This window comes from Augochlora pura, chromosome 9 (assembly GCF_028453695.1).
Source record: "Augochlora pura isolate Apur16 chromosome 9, APUR_v2.2.1, whole genome shotgun sequence".
Taxonomy (NCBI): domain Eukaryota; kingdom Metazoa; phylum Arthropoda; class Insecta; order Hymenoptera; family Halictidae; genus Augochlora; species Augochlora pura.
Genome location: NC_135780.1, coordinates 6,524,163 through 6,547,064, shown reverse-complemented (window position 1 = coordinate 6,547,064; position 22,902 = coordinate 6,524,163). Strand labels below are relative to the sequence as shown.

Below are 22,902 nucleotides of genomic sequence, written 5' to 3'. Positions count from 1 at the left end.
GAAACTGGTGATATCTTATGATAAATCTGTTATCTGTGAATTTCATTAATAATATTTATCTACCTATGGAAGGAATTATATTGTTTTAGATTATAAGGGGTTAAGTGAACTATCAATTCCTCTGTAATCGCGCCACTACAGTATTTAAATTTTCTAGTTTTAGTTATTCGGTGGATCGATTGAAAATTAATTGAAATATTTTTTAAACTGTTAAAAATAATTTGACTAATAGCTGCATATGATTTCAGACGGAGGACATCACGATGAGGCCGGGTAGACCAGGACAGAAGGGTGAAGCAGGAGTGCCGGGAAGTCAAGGACAGAAAGGTGTCCCTGGTATCGCTGGCTCCAAAGGAGACAGAGGCGAGATAGGGCCGAAGGGCGCGAAGGGCGATCACGGGAAAGAAGGTTCAAGAGGTATCCAAGGATTCAAGGGTGAGCCCGGTGCTCCGGGGGCGCCGGGCCTTCCCGGAGCTCCGGGTGAAAATGGAAGACCGGCGGAGAAGGGCGACAAGGGTGACACTGGACCGGAAGGCAAAATTGGGCAGCCAGGGCCTCCTGGACCACCAGGCATAACAGCGTTGAGCGGTCCTGGCGAGATAAATGTTGGTGATATAGGTAATGCTCCAACAGATTTTATTACCCTCGGTTTTCGGATCTTTTTTATTTTACAATTCATATTTTTAGAATTCTAGAATATAGATTTGAGAATTTAGATGTTTAGAATTTTAGAATTTAGATTTTTAGAATTTTAGAATTTATAATTCGTGGGTCATTATCACAGAGCCAATCAGGATCCAATTCAGAATTATTTGAATCTTTTCTAAAGAAATCGGTTTTTCAGCTTTTGAAAGAAAGATATACAGCTTCATATATTCGCTTAAACAACCGACATTTCATATGCGCCAACCTAATAGTTCCGCAACGACGAGTCACGCGATCTTTCCGGGCGGAGGTGGCGCGCTCGGCGCTGCATAATCTAGCCGAAAACATTCTCATGCGTTCCTGTTAATTAATTAGGGTTAAGACAAAGGGGCGAGAAAGGCGAGAGCGGGGCGCGCGGGTACCAAGGAGATAAGGGTACCAAAGGCGAGAAAGGAGACAAGGGTGATTCTGGACCGGCCGGAATTCCTGGTGTGAATGGCATCCAAGGACCTCAGGGCAACAAAGGCGAGCCGGGCAAGGGTGAAAAAGGCGAGGTGGGCCCGCCAGGGGCGACGGCGATAATAAGCTCCGACGGCTACGTCACCATCAAGGGCGAGGAGGGCAAGAGGGGCAGGCGAGGCAGACCCGGGCAACCCGGTCCCGCGGGACCGCCGGGTCCCATGGGACCACCTGGCAAACAGGGAATCAAGGGAGAGTTCGGGTTGCCAGGATGGACGGTACGAGGATCTCTTCTTCTACTACACCCTATCGATCAGTCTAGCTGTTGCAACTTTCCTGCAATTTATTTCCACACGAACCTGACAAAAAAGTATTCGATCAAACAAATCAAGCGGCTATCGGTCTATCTGTATGTCTATGGTTCGAGGGGAATCGTGTCACGGTTTCAACGACCTATCACCTATCTATGATATATTTTCTATTTTTAGGAACGGACGCTTTTTTCCAGTTCACTAATATTTTTTAAATGTACAATATAAAGTATGACAGTATAGAGTATAGAGTACACAATATACAGTACGCAACATACAGCATGCAATATACGATATACAATATCCGGAGTTACTACATTTGAATGTACAGTGAAATAATTATTTCATATTGAAAAATTAGATTTGAATACTTTCTGCACTGATCGAATACTTTTTCCTATGGGTGTAGAGATATAGTATAGAATAGTAAACTCATCCTTTTCGTTTCATTTCCTATTAAGTTTTCGCAAGGGTAATGTGGTACGGAACACTGTGAAAATGTTTAGATCTTTTTAGCTTTAAAGTGTAAAATTTAGCTTTAAATTTTGAAGGAAGTTCAGTGCTTAAATTTTCTTAAAAAAACACACACATTACCTATGCGAGAACTTAATCATCGATATTAGAAAAAGAGACATGCTTGCTGGACTATGTGTTCGCTGCTTCGTTAAAATGTATGGACAGAGATGTTTTTCGATAAACTTTCGGTTTAATTCTAATCTTTACAGTTATGATAGAGATGCATAACTATTCAAATAAATCATATCGAAAGAAGACATTGCTGTCACGAATTCGGATAGCAATTATTTGACGGCGTTGTAAACGTGTGAAAATTGCAATTCTAAAATGTCGATTATTTTTTCTCGAATGCTGAACACAGAACGGTATGAAAGTAAGTATTGCTCATTGAAATCATCTAGTATTAAGGAATCTCGTAATCTTCTAATTTTAATAGAAAAACGACGAATTATCGGGAAAGATCGTTGAACCGCGTTGAAAATGTTACAAAGTCGTTCGAAGATCGCGAAATCAAAATTTTGAAATTGAAACTCAAATTTCGAATCGAAAGGTTCATCGTTGCGGCTTTATAACCCATTTATTCGCTATATAGCGCTATATTTAGCGCTATCGATGAGAATTTTGCCACGGCGAGAAGGTTCGGGCATAAACCAAATAATATCGAATTAATCTGACTTATTGATCGTACCGGAGGTATCGGGAGTAGTGTAATAATTATCCGATAAAATTAGAAATCTCAGTAATGGAGCGAACGTTTGCTGGGTCGCATTACTGCGCACGAGATTAATTAAAGGGTTAATGAACATAGAATATTCATGGACAGGATGGTAGAACACGAACGTTATGTATCGGTAACGATCTCTAACAGGGCCGGCCTGGAACTCCCGGACTACCCGGACCTGTTGGACCGACGGGACCCAAGGGAGAAAAAGGAGAGCCCGGATCGCTGAACTCTTACGGGGTTTCCATCGGTGTAAGTACAATTTACCGTCTCTCCCTCTCTCTCTCTCGTCAAAATCGTAGCTGCGAAAATGGTCAACGCTCGACAGCAGAACTTTCGAAGTTATACAGTCGGTCCCATAAGTATTCGTACCCCCATTGCATATAAGAGAAATCTCTTAAAATCAAGGGATGCAATTTTGCAATAAACTTTTTATCATCTTATTTAATATTTTTGGATGCGACGGAGGAGGAAAAGTTTAGAGAATGCCTGTTTAGTAAAATCAATATATTTTTCTTATTAGTTAATCAATTTTGTTATAATTTGGTATAAATGAACTTTACACACGTGTTCGTTCGTAATAAAAAGTTTTTCGCAAAATCTTACACGCGTCCCTTGGTTTCAACAAATTTCTCTTAGAAGCAATGAGGATACGAACACTTATGGGACTGACTGTATAGTATATGTTTGAGTTAACGTCGTTCACATTCCGGTATGACACGTCAAATATGTACACTTTGTTTCGTATCTCTAAATGGACGAGCCTCGAACGAAAGACACGCGACGTTCTGTATAACTTTACACGATTCCTCTATTATTACTTTCCCGTTTAACTTGTCGCTGTATTTATTAATCGAGAAGAATCCATATTCTGTTAATACGGTAGAAAGAATTGCGTTAAAATTTAAGTTCATCGGCGAATTGTTTGTTAAGCGAATGATCAGGTAAAAATATTTACAATAAATAATTTTATACAATAAAACGGAACGTTTCCAGTTGATCCATAAAATTACATCGTCTTTCTCTCTTGTTTATCTTCAATTTTGCATATCGATTATAATTCTTGCGCGCTTGTATCATTTGTATTTGCATTCGCATTGTCGTTCGTTTATTTTAAATAACGAATATGTAGTTACTAAAATACGTTTCTCGAAAAAAGAAATTTCTCGCTCCCCAAAAACTTTCGTCAAGAAACTTGCGACAGAAATTACGTTTGATAACTTTCGAAAGCTCGCAGCTATTTATTTATGTATTAATGGAATATATTAACACGCGATCACATATTAATGGAACTGAATTAACAGAAACGCGAGCATGTCTTTTACGAGAAGACTCTGAAATAAAGCGAGCTTCGCGGAAGAACTTACATATTTTACCATTTCCGAGCCATCAAAATTCGTGCCAGTTTTTCCTGCTTGATTCATGTCGCGTTTTCACACACGCGGCAAGAGTAGAAAGGAAAAGAGACGGAAAAGGAAAATGTTAGGGTTTCCAACGTGGAACAAATAAACTTAATGGATGCGTATTTTATCTTGTCTCGCGGCAAGTGACTGGTTAAAGTGAGATGTATGCACGCTGTAATCTACGACCTTTGTTGCGAACTTTCAGAGATTGTTGGACAGGTCGTTCCGATGAAAAATGTCTCGCTAGCCAGGGGGGTCCGCGTTTGCTTGTTGTAACATATAATTTTCGAAAAATCGTGTTCGATAGACTCTGAATTTATAAATGCTTCGAAACACTCGACTGTCACGTTACGATACATTAGATTGGCAACTAACTAATTGCGGATTTAAAATACGAAGGAAAATTCAATTCTTTTGCTTAAAAATATAAGTTTATCCAATTAGATAAATCGATTAATTTTGACACTGCCTTTCTTTCTTACTGCAATACTTTGCAGTAAACAAATTTTGTTATATGAAAAATAGAAACTGCGATGATAAAACTACGCTGACAAACTCGCGATTGGAAAATAATTGGCGATTACACGCGCGTTTCTAACCGATGTAACGTACGTCCGCGGTTGCCCGGAGCCCCGCGACTTCATTATACTTAAACAATAGTGCATTACAGCCGATTGTGATTGTATAATCATCTTCATAAATTCCCGCGTGTTGTGTGAGAAAACGTATTAATTCACTCGGTGTTCTACGGTTGTTTCCGCCGGCCGCGCAGCATCCGCCGCAGTTCGTTCGGAACCTCTCTGTTTATTTAAAAAATCGACGGCCCCCGGTCCGCCCGTGTCCCGGATTGCAGCCGTGGCCGGACAAGTTCAAACAGTCCGGGAACATTTTTTACTCGAAACGAGCGGCTTGGCAAGCCACGGTCTTGTACCGAGGGCTCGTAGATCAACCCCTCTTCCCCTCTCCCCTCTACCCTCCCCCGCGCGCGGTACACACCGACAAGTCTCGTTGAACAAGAAGTAAAAAAGATGGCACCGACGGAAATTAATACAAGTGTGTGTTTGACGCCCGGCCGTGTTCCGTTTCTCTCTTCATTTTTTTTGGTTTTCGGTTCCACTTTTCCACGATTTCTCTATTTCGTTTGTTTATTCGTTTCGAAGCCGTCCTTATCGGTCACCGATGCGGCGACCGACCCGATTTCTACGGCGCGGCGAACAGAAATTCATCGAAAGTTTCCCCGCGACGCGCAGCCGACGAGTGACAAGCGGCCGGGGCGAATGCTCGTGGCAGAATTTAATTCACTGCAGTTTGCTTTAAAAGCCTCGCATGAGCGTAAAGGCACCGGCGCACGGTTTTATTGCGTTCCCGTGAAGGCCCTATCGGAGCGAAGACGCGTCCAATAATTCGTGCCGATTCGCACGGGTTGGGGAAAATCTAGAATGCCTGTGACAGATCAGAAATTGACACGTTTCTTACTACGAAAGAACAAGTATAAAAATCTTCTCCAAACAAGTACCAATTTATTTATGTTTATATAATTTTATTTCATTCATTTACTCCTAAAGAGCAAGTATAAAAATCTTCTCCAAACACGCATTAATTTGTTTATGTATTTTGCGACTTTGCTTTTACGTTGCGCAGAGGGAACGAAGTCTCGCGTTATTTGTAGACGATCATTAAATTACATAGAAGTTGTAATAACGTTATCGCCTTCTATTAATTGGTTACTCCATACTCCGATACCAATTCCAATTTCGAATATCCAATTTACTATCGCCGGCTGCCGATCGATTAATCTGAACAAATAAACTTATTAGTTCTTTTCCGTATCGAATCTGTTTGTCAAAACACAGAAGCTCTTTTATAATATAGAATATAAAAATTACTTTTAGAAATACTGTAACAATTTTTAGCGTTGCCTCCAAATGCAAAGGGTTAAGATAGAATAAATTAATGGTAAAATTGTTAACGAAGCAGAGTCGACTATTTTTAATTTACCGATAAATTGCTAGTCATGATATATCGTTTATCTAAAAGCTGTATAGGTTTTTGGAAAATTCGAAAAGCTTGTAAAAATATTGGAAATTGAAAAGCGTTTTCTTCGAATGTTGTTTTGAGTATAGTATCTTGCTGAAGATATTAAATTTGTATTTCTATCCGAAACCGATACAGATGAAAGGAGCGAAAGGGGATGATGGCTTCCCCGGTATTCCCGGCGAAAGAGGACCTCCAGGACCTCCAGGAGCTCCTGGACAGGCTGCCGAGTTACAAGGGAAGTACATTCCAGTTCCAGGACCACCGGGACCACCGGGACCACCGGGGCCACCTGGTATGTCTTTGGTTGGACAAAAAGAAGACACCGGGCTCGGCAGAGGTCATATTTTCGGCGAACGAGACAACTACGGCGTCAGACAAGGTGAAGCAATGTCAAATATTAATTTCATTGGGTTTCTGTGTTAACCCCTTGCCGCTACTTTAACGAGTACGACTCGCGATGGAAATTAATAGTAATAAATAATTATGGATGTTATTCTGTTGAATATTGAAATTGAAATAAAATTCTAAACCCTTGTTATTGATATATAATCAAGTAATTAGAAAGAAATTCAATTTATAAAAATAACACGTTTCTTTTGCAGTACAAGGACTCAGATCTAGCCTGGACGAATTGAAGGCACTTCGCGAGCTGAAGCAACTGAAAGAGTTGAAAGATCGCTTAGGTAAAATATAGTCGTATCATATATTATAATTTCTTTTATTCAGAAATTTTATCTACGCGAATGTTAAATGCTCCTTTGATTGATATCGTTAAAATAGGACCACGTTATGGATTTCTCTTTAATTGCTTGTTGGCTATTCCAGTCTTAATACGCATACACGTTTTAATCAGGTGCTGCGACCGCTGCGACGAGAGGTCCTTTGGAGACTACGACGAAAATCGTGCCTGGAGCAGTGACTTTCCAAAATACCGAAGCTATGACCAAAGTAAATCTTTTTAATCGACGAAGAATGCGAAGAAATATTCGAATCTAATTTAATCTAATTTAATCTGAAATTCTTCTCCCAGATGTCCGGCGTGAGTCCGGTTGGCACCCTAGCGTACATCATCGACGAGCAGGCCTTGCTCGTGAGAGTGAACAACGGCTGGCAATATATCGCTGTTAGTATATTTTAATATTTATAAGACACGAAACAAAGAGAATGTAAAACGTTGGACTCGCTGAAATATAATGGAAAACATTGGAGAGAATAAAAATGCTACAAGATGTAATGCTATTTTGAGACTGAACAAGGAAGCGACGTTCGCGTTGATCGATTTAATTAGATGTATTCGTCCCGTGCTTTCCAGCTGGGCTCGCTTCTACCCATAACTACTCCTGCGCCACCGACAACGTCTCCGCCACCGGCGAATCCACCTTTCGAGGCTTCGAACCTGATCAACCAGATACCAGTGAAAGCGGACGGAATAGGGGTGAGTGTGTCGCCGACTTAATTCCGTCGAACGTAAAATACCAACCTAATATTATCTATGAGAAACGAATTGATGGATTACCTAATTTTAATTGAATCCTCTTTCCGCTGCCAAGTGGTATCCCCGAATGGTAAGTTTGCGAACGCAATTAACCTTTTAATATCGCTTTCGAGTGACGAGCGAACACGAAGATTAGCTACCTCGCATTCCTCCTTCCATTTATCCTTGCAATACCCCCGACGTCTTTTTGTCCGCCGACAGGTAAACTAGAGACTATTTACTTTTAATTAAAGTTCTAAGAGTCTTTGAATCCGAAAATTGGACACCGAAACGATAATACAGAAGATATTTGTTTCGTACGACATTTGAGAAGAAATAAATTGAAATCGTGGAATTTAATCGGAATCGTGGAATTGGAATTTTAGTTACGAATGGCTGCCTACCATATATACATATATATTTATTATATTATATATTTAACTCCGCGGTCCACATGATTTAACTTTATATTTAACTATACGTGTTATACATTGAATGAAGGATTACAACAATAGCATAATTTTTAGTTGCGAATGGCTGCGTTGAATGAACCGTATACCGGGGACATGCACGGTGTGCGATCAGCAGACTACGCTTGTTATCGACAAGCAAACCGAGCAGGATTAAGGGGCACGTTCCGTGCATTCCTTAGCTCCAGGGTACAGAACGTCGACAGCATTGTAAGCCTCGGGGATAGAGATCTTCCCATTGTCAACATAAAGGTAATTGCGAATCTGAAGTATATTAATTCCGCGAGCCTCCGTGTAAATGTTTAAATGCGGAACGGTGTTTTCCTGCGTATATAACCAGCTTAATAATTCTATGTATATTATTATATTATATAAATATATTTTTCTTGACATTTCAGGGAGACGTGCTCTTCAATTCTTGGAAAGAGATGTTCAATGGAAATGGCGCGTACTTCTCGCAGAATCCAAGGATTTACAGTTTCAACGGGAAAAATATCCTCACCGACTTCGCATGGTACTGTATTAACATCTTTTTTTCCGGTTAATCGCGTTGCGTTTAAATAAATAATCTAGTAACGAGTGACAATAATATGAACATTGTGTTAAATTTTGGGTCAATTAGTTATAATGCAAACGAAACTATTAATTGATTTTTAAAAACTTCAAAAAAGCCCAATAATTATGAAACGAGTTAGTGATAACATATTAATAAATTGAAAGCAAACGGAGATATTTCCTACGACAATGTTAGGCTATACCACCCTTTCTATACTTCGATACACGGTAGAACGTGGCGCACGCTGCAACACAAACGCGGTTTCAAAATCAATTACTCCGCCGCCAGCAGATTCCCGTTGCGGCGAACTAAAAAAGAAAGAAAAACAAAAAAATTGTTCACAAACGTTTCCGTGTGATTCCAGGCCGGAGAAAGTGGCGTGGCACGGCTCGCACAAATTAGGGGATCGCGCGATGGACACGTACTGCGACGCTTGGCATTCGAGCCGTTCGGATCGTTACGGATTAGGCTCGCCCCTGACCGGCGGCTACCTCTTGGAGCAAGTTCGTTATTCCTGCGATAACAAGTTCGCGCTACTCTGTATAGAAGTGACCAGCGAGACCACAAGAAGGAAGAGGAGCGTCGAAGTTCCGGAGGACGAGGAGGAGATGTCGGAGGCCGATTACAAGGAGTACTTGGACGCTCTGATGGAGAATTAACCGCTAACTACGATCTACTAAAATAATAAAGCAATTCGCTCGTTACGCAATTGGGAATCGAGATGCTCGGGTTGATCCTTTGACCGGTTGAGATCCGATCCTTTGACGCGCGCGCGGACCGATTGAGATCCGATCCTTTGACGCGCGCGCGAACCGGTTGAGATCTGTCATCGAAGAGTTTGTTGAAAAGGGAAGTCTTTAGGAGCGCTAAATGATCCAGCGAGCATCTCGTTTCCGTGCGAAAGAGGGCTGACCATAAAGTCTATCTTCAAACTCCAAAGGTTATTAATCCATAAAGTCGCGAGTCATTAGTCAACGCTTTACACGAGTTTCCGTTCTCTTTAATAAGAAACAAGACTGATCGTCTAGACATCGTTCATCAGTGTGTCATTATATCGATTGCCTGCATTCTCTCGCGTCTGTCGCTGTCGGGATGCCCGCGAGTTGCGGGGACGCTTCATCGACGTTCGATCCCGATGACGGGGGCATTATATCGGCTAGACGTCATTAAGAGTCCCTACATCACGATAAACGTCCAGAGTACTTAGACTACTATTACGAGGAAAGAGATTCTTAAAGCCGTGACAAGAATGCAACCGCCGCGAGTCATTTATTTACTTTTTAAGGGATAAGGGATGGATTTAAAAAAAAACAAACCCAGGAAACACACAGAATCACCAACGTAACTACTTTTAAACTAATGACTGTCCTACGACCTAAATAAAAAGAAAAAGAAAGAACGGAGATCATAATCCGCGATCGAATTGCATTTACACTTTAGCCAATTACATATGAGTGTGTATGTTTAGATTGTAAGGAACACGAAGTTGAATTAACGAAAGATTCCGCGAGAAGACCAGTTCAGTTCAGCGAGAGGAATCCGGATTTATGCTCCGTGTAGATCAACCGCGATGTTTTGCGATCCGAAGAGTGGTTCTAAACGTGTGGGACATTTTAGGTGGATCGATTGTGCTACCAGGAATAGTTTAATAATTGAACCATCCCCCGTATATGAATATATGAAAATAGATTTCAGTTTTCGCTTGGAAGTTGCTTGGATGCTCTATAATCGAGATCTAAATGAACGTCAATTAATCGAGATAACTTTTATGAAAATTTGCGGAGGTAATTGACGACCTATTCTTCTCTTCGTTATCACGTCAACCAATTTACTTACTCAGAATTTATTACGAAAATGATTTTCGTAATCGATTTCGGTTTAAAATCTGCAATTCCTTTCCGACGAGTTACGTAACTGTATAAGATCGAATAATACTTAACGTTTAAGTATTCATCCCCTGAAAAACATTATAAATGTTAATTTGTTCAATCTGATTAATTGTTTTAAAACAAAATGCGTTATTCTAGTATTCGCTCTTCTTTTATTCTAATTGTTACATCTGTTTCGCGTTAATTTTGATTTTATGTTTTTTGTGCATGCATTTTGATTAATATGCATTTTAATTAATCTGAGCTTTCGTGTGGTTTTCTTGTGCTTTTAACTTTAGACGAAGATCTCCCGTATGTTTAGAAACAATCGTGATCAACCGCGATCCAGAACCAGACAGAACGCAAAAAGAGAAATGGCCTAACCAAGTAAAACACAGTTGATAAAGCTTTCTATACTACTAGCATATACGTAGCAATATTTTATAACTTATTTATAGTTCGTTGAGAAGAAAAAAAAAACGTTGCCATTTTTGCGAACTGTCGTAATCGTGTTTGAATGTCTGCCCGTTTTACATCGAGCATAAATCGAATTTACGTCAGTGTCTATAATTCGAAGAAAAAAAAATACGATACCACTAACATAACAGGTAATTTTAAGGGTTTAAGTAAAAGGAGAAATATCGTCGGTCTAATATGTTTAGGTTATGTCAGCATGCTTGTTGGCGAATAATTCGTATCGAATGATTCCCTCGATGTCGTAACGTAGACCATTGACATCCCCCCCTATGTAAAACCAACTATCCTTCGATATAGTTTGCACCGAGGACCGTTTTGTTTCGAAATTTTGTATGATTTGTACACTTTATTATTGTCTTTCTAAATAAAAAAACATGAAGAAAACTGTATACGTAGATTATTTGAATACCATTCTAATTGACCAACTAATTTTAATATTTTAAATTTAGTCTTATACAGGGTGATCCGTAATTATAGAAACACCGGGAAATGGGGGGTTCCTGAGGCTATTTCAAGTAACTTTTTCCTTAGTAAAAATGCGACTCGCGGCTTCGTTAACGAGTTATTAATGAATAAAGTTGGCTGCGCGCGCACGAGGTTTCAACCAAGCGCGCGAGCCGGCTGACCGAAGCCAGGCCGCGACTGCTTTGAACCACGATCAAAGTAACGAACAAGAATTTTATGAATTTCAGATTAATTACAATAATGTCACAAATATTATTAATGGAAAACTCACCCATTCTGTTGTAAATGTTGTAATCCATGTATATAACACGACAAAGATTACGCTAACGTTCGCTGTCGCTGCACTATTATTCCACACTGATCGCGAATTATGCCTCCATGTAAGTATTGCACAAACACCCAAAATATCTTGTACTGTTGTCGTGAACGAAGCTGACAGTGTCCACGAAGATCCTCACAGAGACTATGTCGATCGTCGTCGATAGCAACGCAGACTATGGTTTTAAAGAAATCGGAGATGCTCCGACGAGAAACAGCACTTCCAAACTGCAACAGATATCAAAATGGCGCCGCTACGCCTAGCGGCAAAATACTGAAACCGTTAGCCGACATCAACTGTCGGTAATTTGTTTAGCAGTCGTAGCTGTTCGTCATTATGTTCAATGACGCTCGATTTAATTTTTATTTATATTTAAGCAATAAATAAGTAAGACATATAAATAAGTAACATATGGTGTAATGGCTTTGATATCTCATCAGCGCCAATGAGGCTCTTTCTATAGTTCGTTCGTGCTCTTATCCACGGTCAGAGTTTTAAATTCTTACCTGCAGATGTCACCCATTATATCAAAAAGTACAGAACACATAAATGCTCTTACAGGGTTCATTAATTTTTATAACAAATATATCACATTACATGAACTACTTTAAATTCGTGTAATGGTCTGCCCAATAACTTCCGATGCTTCATGTAATTATGAAAATCCACGAAACAGCAGTAGAAAATGACAGGTTCGTCTTCTACATTCTAAAAATAATTTTACGCTTCATATTACTTCCTTCTCCATTCCCATAATAATCAATTGTTTTATAATAAATTTATTTTTGTCTAAAGATGTTGGAGAAATTAATCCACGTACGAGAAGTTATCAACGGAGTTGTGATAGAAATTTCTATTAGATGGCGCGAGTATTGCCATAAAGTAAAATTAAAATATCAATGAAAATATATATTTGATTTATAATATAATAATATTAATTGCTTACGACGCTGACTGTCCGTGATATCGACGACAACGAAGGGAATTTCTCTAACTTTGGAATTGGGTCCAATGCGCCAGGCATCTCTTTCATTTTATGATCGTGCTTGCTAATTTCGCTTAGGTCGGTCTCGGTGCTGGAGTCGGTAGCTGGTACATCGTTAGATGCATCGCTAATATTGTATTCTCTTATCTGAAAGGGGAAACTATATTGAATTACATAGAAAAGAAGATAATCATTTTTATTAACCCTCCACTATTCTTTATGTCGATTTGATCATTTTTCGTTACTTATATTATATATTAAATATGTATTAGTGTGTCTGTTTGATCCAAAGGAACTACTAATTAATATTACACACCGACTGCCAATAGTCGACCAAGATCCAAGCCTGTATGAGGTATATATTCATACAAAAAAGCGATAGCAAAGCCATGATGAAATTGTGAATAAAAACTGGATGCGATATCAGCTCGGCATCCGAGATCTCCGACAAATCGAGATACATGTCGGCGTGTTTCATCTCTATTACAGCGGCCAGAAACAATAAGAAGGCTGCGACGAAGCAACCGATCAGGGGCTGGAAACATTTTTAACAAATTTAAACGATGGAGATCCATTTTTAGAATTGAATTGCAAATTATAAATATTAATTAATAATGTTATAAAATACGATGTAGGGTCCTCGCATCAGTTTGTCCGTGTAAAGCCAGAAATATGTAAATATTGAATTCATGAGCATGCAAGCCGGATAAATATAGAAAATCGGGTTTCTTTCTTCGGGCAGGTAAGGTACCGAGTCGTCGGTTACTCGACGATTTTTATTCACATGATGGTGCGTGTAATGGAAGATTACAATGGTGAGGGCAATAATCTGTATGGTATCCCTGAAATTATGAACAAACTTGAACCAGACATGGCAATGAGTTATTGAAAATTAGTCTGATCAGAAATTAAGTTGAAAATGCCAGCACTCTTTTACATTCATAGCATTCTTTGGATATAAACTATAGACGTTCATATAAATCTATATTTTATTTAACTATTCATGGAAACATTGGTTAAATAAAAAGATATTGTCTCTTTAAATCCATGAAGAGATGAACGGAAATCGATTTGCAAACATAAAATAAGGAAAAACTAGATTGTGAAAGATAGATAAAAAAGAAATAAGTACGTCGGTCACCGATTGGTATTGAGGGCAATGTTAAGCAAGATTTGTGACTGGTCAGGATAGAATTTCACACTGTCTGTTTGTTTCTCTGGTGACTGTCATAACTAAACAGAGCGGCAAACAATATTAGATTATCTGCGAGAAGATAATGGTGAACAGGAAGCGTCTCGAAAACAGATGCATCAACGAACCGTAACTAAAGGCGCTTCTGCGGTTTTATTACACAGCCCATAAACTTTGTGCATAATCGATCAGAACTGTGTTAACCGTGTGCTTGCAATTTTTAAAAGCAACAACAGTCGCATAAATTACACTTACAATGAGTTTTCTCAATAAATGTCATTATTAAAAGAATAAGATTATTAATATCACATTACGAGTCCCCTAAAATTCTATTCCAAATTCTATTTCAAACAATTTATTAATATCATCGACGGTTTCGAATGTATTTAACTGAGTCGATTAAACGAGACACCCTGTATACATTATAGCAAAAAGTCGTACATAAAATGTCGTCAGAATCAGTCACAAACCGGAACAAAGTGTTATCCCATGTCGAAACACGTTCTTCCTTCTCTGGTGTTTATAGTCGTACAATTACGCAGAAGAAACAGAAGAAATCGGTCACCGATACGCACGTTCTACGCGATATGCACGCACATATATACGGATTTCGTGACCGATTAGATAACGAAACGCAAGAGGATCCCCTACGATTCTCAGACCGCGAATGAATCATTCCGTATTTTGTTAATCCAGGTAAGCGATTCGCAGGTTATGTACAGCAGTCGCCAGCGAAATTAAATCGGGGCCAGCGTTAATCACAGACCGACGCTAGAAAACGGGAGACAGCGTCAACAGAAAGCGTTTGTGTTATTGTAGAAAAATGCATTTACGTTTCGCAAATATTATCGCATTCTTGTAACCGACTCGCGGGCACGGTCGCTAGCGAAATTAAATCGGGGACAGCGTTAATCACAGACCGACACAAGGAAGGAAACTCTGAGCCGACAGAAAACGTTTCTGTTATTGTGAAAAATGCGATTACGTTTCGTAAATATTATCGCATTCTTCGCTCGTGTCATTTTTATCAAAGTTTTGGTTCTGATCTGGATTTCGCTGGCAATCTGGAAATATGGGTTACTAATGTCACGACGAAATATAATCCTCGAATATGTGACACCGGATTATCGGAACTATAACGCTCGCGTGGGAACAATGGTTTGTTGACGATACGTTTAACCTCTCAGGCACGGCAGGATTTTACGCAAACAAAGCTTTTCGTAAATACATTACCATTTTCTCTTAACACATTAAAGGCGGGGGATCTTGACGAAAGTTTGCTAGGTAACGCTTCAAACCACAAGACATACTAAATAGAAATGTAAAGTGCGCATGGCTTGCGCATAGATTGCGCAATGAGGTTGCAAACCGTACTAATACAATTCCCGCCTTTAAGCTACAATCGAGATAAATTGTATTACTGCGACTCCCGCCTTTAATGTGTTAATATATACTTTTCCCGTATATCTATATATAGTATTAATAATATATGTTCTTTTCTTAATGTATTGTATACACACAGTTTCACTTTAATTGTTTGCTTTAATAAATAGTGAAACGATTGAGTAAAGCACGAACTATTCACGAAAGCCACTGGAGTGGCGCGTCGTGCCTAAGAGGTTAAGAACTTGTGCTTGTTCAAAGTACGTATATTTTTATATTGTTTTTCACGGCGTCTACCGGGCGTTAATAATTAACGAGTCGATTCATAAAAACGACATGACTGAATTTAGACTTTTCAAGAATTTTTTAAATACAAAAACAGAAAAATGAAAAATGGATTGTTTGAGTATTTTTTGATCTTTCGATTTTATAACCTAATTGATATCTATTCGGAGAAATTTCTCTATCCAGGTCTCGATTGGAAAATAATATAATATAAATATAAATATACAAATCGTACAAATTGGAAAATGTGGAAGCCAACGTGGACAACGTGAGAAAGGTTTGCGTTCCTTCGGAACTTTTCCACGGCTCTGTGATAAACGCTGGCAATTTTTGCTTTCTCGCTGAGCCTCTTCAACTCGATGGCGGACAAGTTTTCCGAATGCGTTGACTGCCTTCGTTTATCCATTTTAAATGCCTTCGAAAATTGGATACACAACAGAAACTTATCACAAAATATTTTTCTTCTTTTACAGGAGGTCCAACAAACGTGAAGCGACGTGTTCATCGAATCCGACGAAACAAATACCGTAGATGGTGACGATCGGCTGTGTTCACAATACCTCGTACGTTAGAAAGGTAATGTTGCGTTTGAACAGGAGGAAGGGCACTGTTTTTCACAGGTCCGTTGCATATCGGGGCTTGCAGGTAGATGCATCCGGCCGTTCTAAACCAATTTCCACGATGTTTATCTGAACCTTTTTTACCACATTCCTACCTCAAGAACTAATATGTTTGCGAGTCTCCCCCTTACCGACTCGACCTACGCCACAAAGTACCTTAAGCTTGTTGAATTTTATTTATTTGATTGGGTTGGCAGCCAAGTAATATCGTTTAAGATCATTCTTTCGACTGGCACGTCGTGAAACATCTCCGACTAGCCATCGATCAAATCATTCTCATTAGGTTTCGTCACATGCGATCGTTTACGGTTCCGAGCGCGTCGTCGCTCCGCTTCTCATAATTAGTTCTTCATCGCTACCGAATCGGATCGCCGTCGCTATCCACGGATTCTGAGAAGCTTGAATCATGTTTTAGAAATTTTCCAATCGTGCCGGCGCGACGGGCCACGATATTTCGAAAGTGTTGAGACGATTAACGGACGAACGAGAGCGACAACGAAACGCGAAGAGCGCGACGATAGCCCTTTATGGGCCTTCCTCGAAGCAGAAATACTTTCCTTAATGAAAGCGAACGCCTTGTGCCGCCTCGTAATAGGCGTCCGTCCATTTCAGTGCGCGGTTTTACGCAATATCCGACACAGAAACGCGACGTCGTCGAGCGTTTTTCCTTCCTACGGCGTGTCCTCCGGTTAGGGTTTTCCCTGGTCAGACGCAGTTAACGTCTCGTTAAAACTGTCATCACTCGGGAGAAATTTCGTCGACGCGCATTAGCGACTTTCGAGCCGTGGCTTTCAGAAAAATTAAATGAATATTCATTCCATCGATCACTGTCCTACCGAGATGCAAAGTAAGATGTAAATTGTGGACCATTTTCGCAGCTGCGCAACCGACGACGTTCGTTATTATTGCCTGATTTGTTCAACTTTATAAAATTAAAGAAGTTTTTATTTATAATTCGCCAAGTTTGAGAAAAATGGAACGTTCATTTATATAACTCTTTCAATTGGTTTCATGCGAATAATTCGCTAAAAATATCATCTATTACGAAACCACGAGCATTGATGTTACAGGGTTCAATTAAAAAGATAATAAGTAGTACCAGCGATTTATGCAGAGAGGTTTCGAGTCGGCGCAGGGAAACTGTAATTCCATAGCCACTAGCCTCCATCAGTTTCTAGGATAACACGTGGATTTACCGTAATTGTGGCTCATCAATAGCACCGCGCATCCTTTCTCCGTCGTCGGGATGACCTTGACGATCCTTTCCCATACAGCAAAATTCAACGTTTCCCGCTCGTATTACAAAGCAATAAATCCGTTGCCACTGTAGAAATATTTTTACAAAAATATCTCTCGATAGAAGCTGTATCAATGATTCGAGAAAAATCCATTCTTTTAAACCGTTCACAGATTTTATATTTTCACAGTTCACTGATTCAATCTTCCACAATTTACTACATTATTTGTCACAGCTTATCGACGCTATATATTTCACAGTTTCGGATAAGATTGATTCGTCAGGGCAATTAGTCAAAAGAATCTCGAGTTTGCAACAAAATCAACCGACTCGCTGTAACTCCAAATGATCCGCGGTACATCCTTAACAAGCAGAAGGGGGATATTCCGCTTTGAAAACTGCGCGTCACGGACGGAGCCTCTTGTTTCCTGGAGGCTCTCCCGCCTGGGAAAAAGATGGATCGAACGGATTCTAAAAAAAAAAAGTTCTCTCAAAGGAGACGCGTTTTTGACGTGGGACGGGAAAGAAGAAACTCATGCGAAAAGGAGGATTAAAAAAAAGAAAAGAAAAGAGGAACGCGTTTCCAGCGCCGAATTCCGTGCAAAGAGAAAAGTAGACTTTTAAGGAGACAACGCTTCGGGGAATTTCAGAGGTCCTTACCGCAACGCAACCGCGTCTCAAAGGAAAAGGAACCGTGGGAAATAAAACGAAAAACCTCTCTTAGGGATATTTGCCATAGTTATTAAAGCCAACATTTTTTCCCGACATTCTATTAAATATAACCTTCGTGATTTAGCAAACACTATCCCTTGCAACCATAAATCAAAAGGAAAGATAGCCATTGCAATTATTCAGAATAATATATTTTCTTTGATAATAAATATATTATTTAGTGTATTATTAAATACGTTATTAAAAATTTATTGGACGTATTAAATACATTAGAAAATATTTTCAACCCCTTTATTAATTATTCCAGCTGTATAACAGCTTTATAAAATTCGCCCTTCAACGAGAAAGAATTTCGTAAACGTGTCGTATTTACCGGACAGTTTTATTCCGCGCAATATTTCATCCGCCCCGATAAAAGAATAAATGCAACTTGAAAAACGGCCACCTGTTCCCTCCTTACGTTAACCCGGAAATCTCTCACGTTCCTTCCGCATCTGTGGTTTACACCCCTTCCAGATAGAAGGATCGGGCCAACGTTTGCGTAATAAGTTATCTCTCCCGCCCCCTCTACGTGTGGTAGAACCGAACGGGGGTTGTTTGTATTTCCCATTGAGGAGAGAATGTCTGTCAACAGGAAAACGTGCTTGGCATTCGGAAAAGAGAATAGTTTTATGGAACCCCGAAGATGTGTGCGCGGTATCAGACGATGGTAGTGAGAGAAAGATTTTTCATTTAACTGGAAACTGCATTTCTACGACAAAATTGCAACGAGAACACTTGGTTAAAAATTTTATGCATTTCTAAAATTATTGATATTATCCTTGAAGCATATAATTGAATAAAATTCGTTTTCTTTGGAATATGACAAAATTCTTAATCATTTCAATTTTTAGTAATATAAATATTCTTTTATTTTATTTTGATAATTCGCAATTTTTTTTGATATCTTACAACATTGCTACGGACTCGAACACGATCGTTTCGATCGCGAACCATCGTTACGGTTGCTCATAATTGGAAAAGGGTTGGGCAATCGCATCCTCCCTAGATCTCCTGTCCTCCCTCCTTCGTGTTTCCAGCGGCGATAACCCAGTTACGACATTTGTTGCTCCAGAATGAACGCATTATTGGCCGGCAAGTGCATAGACAGGAGCGGCGAACAACCGAGCTCTTTGTCGGCGAGAAAAATCTCATATCCACCCGCGTTTCTTCCTCCGGAACGACGCGTCGCGTCTCTAAATGTTTTCCGCACCTCGTCACGACGTGGCTTCGTCGCGTTTGCTCGTGTTTAGCTCGGGAATAACGCGTCCCATTAAATGTTGATTGAGCGAGTACCATTATTTACAATGGCCGGGAGTCTTCGCGATCGGGATCGAGGCCGTTCAGTTAACCCTTTCGGTGACTCGGCATGAAACGCTTCTTTTGTCGGAGACAAATTCAAACGGTGTTTTGTTACGTTTCAAGAGTGGATAGGCGTCTCGTAGAGAGACAAGTTTGTAGGGAAATACAGTGGAATCCAAGTTATTGTCAAAGATTTATTTAGTATAATAAATAAAACACTGTTCTATTATTTTAAACTCGTCAAAATTATTAAAAAATGATATCAATGTCTATATACTTCTATATTTTGCAAATAGTGCAAAGCAATTTTTATTTTGCATAAAGATCCACTGTCTCTTTAATTATATCACCGAAACTTTCACTGCTATCAAAATAAATTTTTTTAATTAATTTCGTACTATTTATAAGAAGAAAATATTCTTTTTTAACGTTAAATGGCTTCTCTGTTATTGCTCTTTTACGCTTTTATTTGATCACAATCTCATCAACTCGAGAACGTTTATATAAGAGAAATTCGTGGGCTTAGCGGAATTCCATCTCCGCGACAACGTGGATCGTTGTGTTCCCAGGCACCAACAATGTACATTACATTGTGAGCAGGAATGTGTGCGCGCCCTGTTGCTACACGTACAGAGAATCGCATTCAGTTATGCAGCGTGTTAACTCAAAGCATACTATGCGTTTACGAACTTCGATGAAGATTACATTATTAAAGGCGGCATTCGAAGAACTAAATAATTCATCGAGCAGACGAAGTAATCAATGCGGATGGCTTTTTAATTGTTTTATGGGATTCTTTAGTCGCTTTATAGCTCTTTTAACGGTAAAGGCGATCGTTCAATTATACGTCGTCGGATACGCAATTACGTGTCTTGTATTTGCGAAGGACATTTTTCTATATTTAATAGATTGTTCATATTTATGCAAAATCACTGTCTGTCTCAATTGCAAGCAGCTCGAACTTTTTTAATAATTTTAGTGGACTATAAACAGTGTGAATCGTCCTATTGAAAGAAGAAATATAAAAGAATAGGAAAAATCGGATTCGCGATAATGTGATTCAGTTATTTCACAAAAGTCTGCTTCATCCTACCGATTCGTGACCGAACGTGATTACTAACTGTACTCCAGTGCGTAGTTCCAGTTAAATCTTCTCAGACGTGGAATCATGGTTCATTACCTAGAACGCGCCAGCAATGGGGACTTTAATCTTCGCTGCGTTGTAATTGCGCGCGATATAGAAACATAAATTTCACAGCCGTGTTTTTTCCAGTAAAAAAAGGCAACAGACAAATTTTCAAGAAAATCCGATTTCGCAAGAAAATGATTCACGATGCATTAACTGCAGTGCATACCTTTCTCTGCGCGGTTTCTCTTCCAGGAAACGGAATATAAAGTCCATGGAATATTTAAAATTCGTGCAAAAGATAGTAAGTAAAAAATTGAAAAGAATCTGGATAAATTCAATAATACTATAATTTGTACAAGGCAACGAAGAATTGTTTTTAACGCCCGATTAGTAATAACGCCTTAAATAAAGGCGACGCTGTAAAAAGGTACCAAAGAGCATTTTTTTTCTCAGATATCACCGGAACAGGGACACCTCTGTTTGAACAAAGAACTACCTGGCGAAGGATGTGAAAGGGTTCGTGTATCGACCAGGTAGAGGCGAAACACCGCCGTGGAGCAAGGAATCACGGAACGGTATAAGGTTTTAACGAGTCAGATTAACTCTGACCTCCCGGATTGAGCAATCAGACGGAAAAGTGGGACGAGCGTGTGGATAAGACAGCCGCGGCTGCCCGGTTCCGGGTCGAAATCATCGAAAGTCGAGAAAGAACGACAGTGTACAGGTGATTCACACCCTGCGGAACTGGTCGGTTTTTTTTTACAAAAATGATGAACGGCCCCGTCCGTCCACGTGACTCCCCCCCTCCCTTTCTGTTCGTTTGTCGGAGAGATCGCCGCTCAAAATAGATCCTAAAAACGTGAAAGACATTATTTCCGAGGCTACCATCGTTTCGAACGGTGCATGCCAACTGGACGAAATTTTAATTGCTACACAAACTATAGAAGCTGTTTCCCCGTTGGCAAACGATTATTTTTTACTTTCTCACAATTTTTATCTTTAGGCTCGTTGTAATTTCCAACGTTGTAATTGTTTATTAAATTTGTTTTGTTAATTAACATTGGGCAGAACAGCTCAAGAGTGTGCAACAAACCAAAAAGTTCCATGAAATTCGTCTTTTCTATCAGTTAATTCAACTTGTAATTCGAGCAGGGCAAATTTAATTTTTTACTTTGAAAATTAATTTTGCAAGACGATTATTTTCCACTTATTGGAAATTATTCGTAGTATAAAAAAATTTGCGTTTTTATATTTTATGGCATCGTTGTCGATTTTCCTCGTGGACCGACGCTTTTAAAACGCCCTATAGACGAGGAAACGCGACGACCGCGACAATTAGGTGGTGCAGAAGTTTTTCTCGGAATCGGTGATCGCCGCGAGGCTGTACGATATCCTTGCTAATCTCGAACGTGAGCCACGGTTCGCGCGCGGCATCGGAAAGCCGGGGCAATTAATTAATTAATCTCCTAATTACCGCTGTCGGGCGGCCCAGCTGTGCGCGCTCGCTCAAAGAAGGTCGCGCGTTGAAAGAGACCTTTATGATTACAGAAAAGTGCCATCTTGTAGTTTTTACTCGCGCCCGTTCTACAGCTTCCTTTTATCGGTCTTTTATACGCGCCCTCTTGAAACGAGAACGGCTCGTTAAACTTAATTTTTCTCGGCGCATGCCTGTTTGCGGAGGACACACTCGCTTGTGTTTCCCTTCGCTTTGTTCTGGTTCTACGAACGTCGAAAAGTGCTGCGACAGAATCTGCGATGTGGACAAATAATTTCTTGGAATAGACGCTTTTGATACCCAACACCTTTCCAAGACCCGATACATTCCTCGAATAACTATAGCGTCGATCGTTCGCCCGATTTTCATTGAAAACGATACGCGAAAATGAATGCGAGCTCCTCTGTCGCGTGAATATTATTTTACGTAAACATACTATACTATATTCTAGTACGCTGTACCATTCGTCGATGGCCAATGAAATTAGAAATAAAATTGAAAATTTATTTATAGATGAAAACTAGTATATCGTCATTGTGAAATATTTTTATAAAAGCGTAAGATCAAAAATGTATAAATGATCGACGATCGCTGATTGCACGACAACAAAGAACTCTTTCGTTCCATTCACAAGATTATTCCCGGATTAAATGAGAATTTTCCAGTTAGCTGTTCATCGCAATGTTGACTCGTCTGCTTTATGAGTAAATCAGTTTTACGATCTTCCAGATATCCCGGCGAACACTTTCCTGCGGCGGGCGCGTTCGCGCAATAAACGCATACGCGTAAATCACTCTCACTATTAAAATAGACAGCCGTGGTGAGTTATAAAGTCAGCTAGC

The 22,902-nt window shown here is 39.7% G+C and overlaps 2 protein-coding genes across 2 annotated transcripts in view; one reads left to right on the top strand and one right to left on the bottom strand.

The window, feature by feature from the left end:
- Mp (collagen XV/XVIII-type protein multiplexin) overlaps nucleotides 1-11,310 on the top strand; it is a 292,407-nt gene extending 281,097 nt beyond the window's left edge. The window contains exons 12-23 of the mRNA XM_078190578.1: nucleotides 249-618; nucleotides 1,021-1,382; nucleotides 2,800-2,904; nucleotides 6,228-6,471; nucleotides 6,695-6,775; nucleotides 6,946-7,040; nucleotides 7,123-7,215; nucleotides 7,405-7,527; nucleotides 7,643-7,657; nucleotides 8,094-8,288; nucleotides 8,435-8,550; nucleotides 8,957-11,310. Coding sequence (XP_078046704.1) covers nucleotides 249-618; nucleotides 1,021-1,382; nucleotides 2,800-2,904; nucleotides 6,228-6,471; nucleotides 6,695-6,775; nucleotides 6,946-7,040; nucleotides 7,123-7,215; nucleotides 7,405-7,527; nucleotides 7,643-7,657; nucleotides 8,094-8,288; nucleotides 8,435-8,550; nucleotides 8,957-9,251 — 2,094 coding nt within the window. The 3' untranslated portion in view covers nucleotides 9,252-11,310. The remainder of the gene's footprint in view (nucleotides 1-248; nucleotides 619-1,020; nucleotides 1,383-2,799; nucleotides 2,905-6,227; nucleotides 6,472-6,694; nucleotides 6,776-6,945; nucleotides 7,041-7,122; nucleotides 7,216-7,404; nucleotides 7,528-7,642; nucleotides 7,658-8,093; nucleotides 8,289-8,434; nucleotides 8,551-8,956) is intronic.
- A 934-nt stretch (nucleotides 11,311-12,244) lies between these two features.
- LOC144475115 (uncharacterized) lies at nucleotides 12,245-15,972 on the bottom strand. The gene is made up of 5 exons (XM_078190695.1): nucleotides 15,863-15,972; nucleotides 13,335-13,548; nucleotides 13,023-13,241; nucleotides 12,668-12,853; nucleotides 12,245-12,429 (listed from the first exon to the last, which is right to left on the bottom strand). The coding sequence occupies exons 1-5, from the start codon at nucleotides 15,970-15,972 to the stop codon at nucleotides 12,310-12,312; spliced, it is 849 nt and encodes a 282-aa protein (XP_078046821.1). The 3' UTR covers nucleotides 12,245-12,309.
- Nucleotides 15,973-22,902: the final 6,930 nt, after the last annotated feature.

Coding starts and splice junctions, on each gene's coding strand:
- LOC144475115 (XM_078190695.1), bottom strand. CDS start 15,972: ATGGATAAACGAAGGCAGTCAACGCATTCGGAAAACTTGTCCGCCATC. Junction 13,242..13,334: donor TGATGCGAGGACCCTACATC/GTATTTTATAAC, acceptor AAATGTTTCCAG/CCCCTGATCGGTTGCTTCGT. Junction 12,430..12,667: donor TATCACGGACAGTCAGCGTC/GTAAGCAATTAA, acceptor AATTATTTTTAG/AATGTAGAAGACGAACCTGT.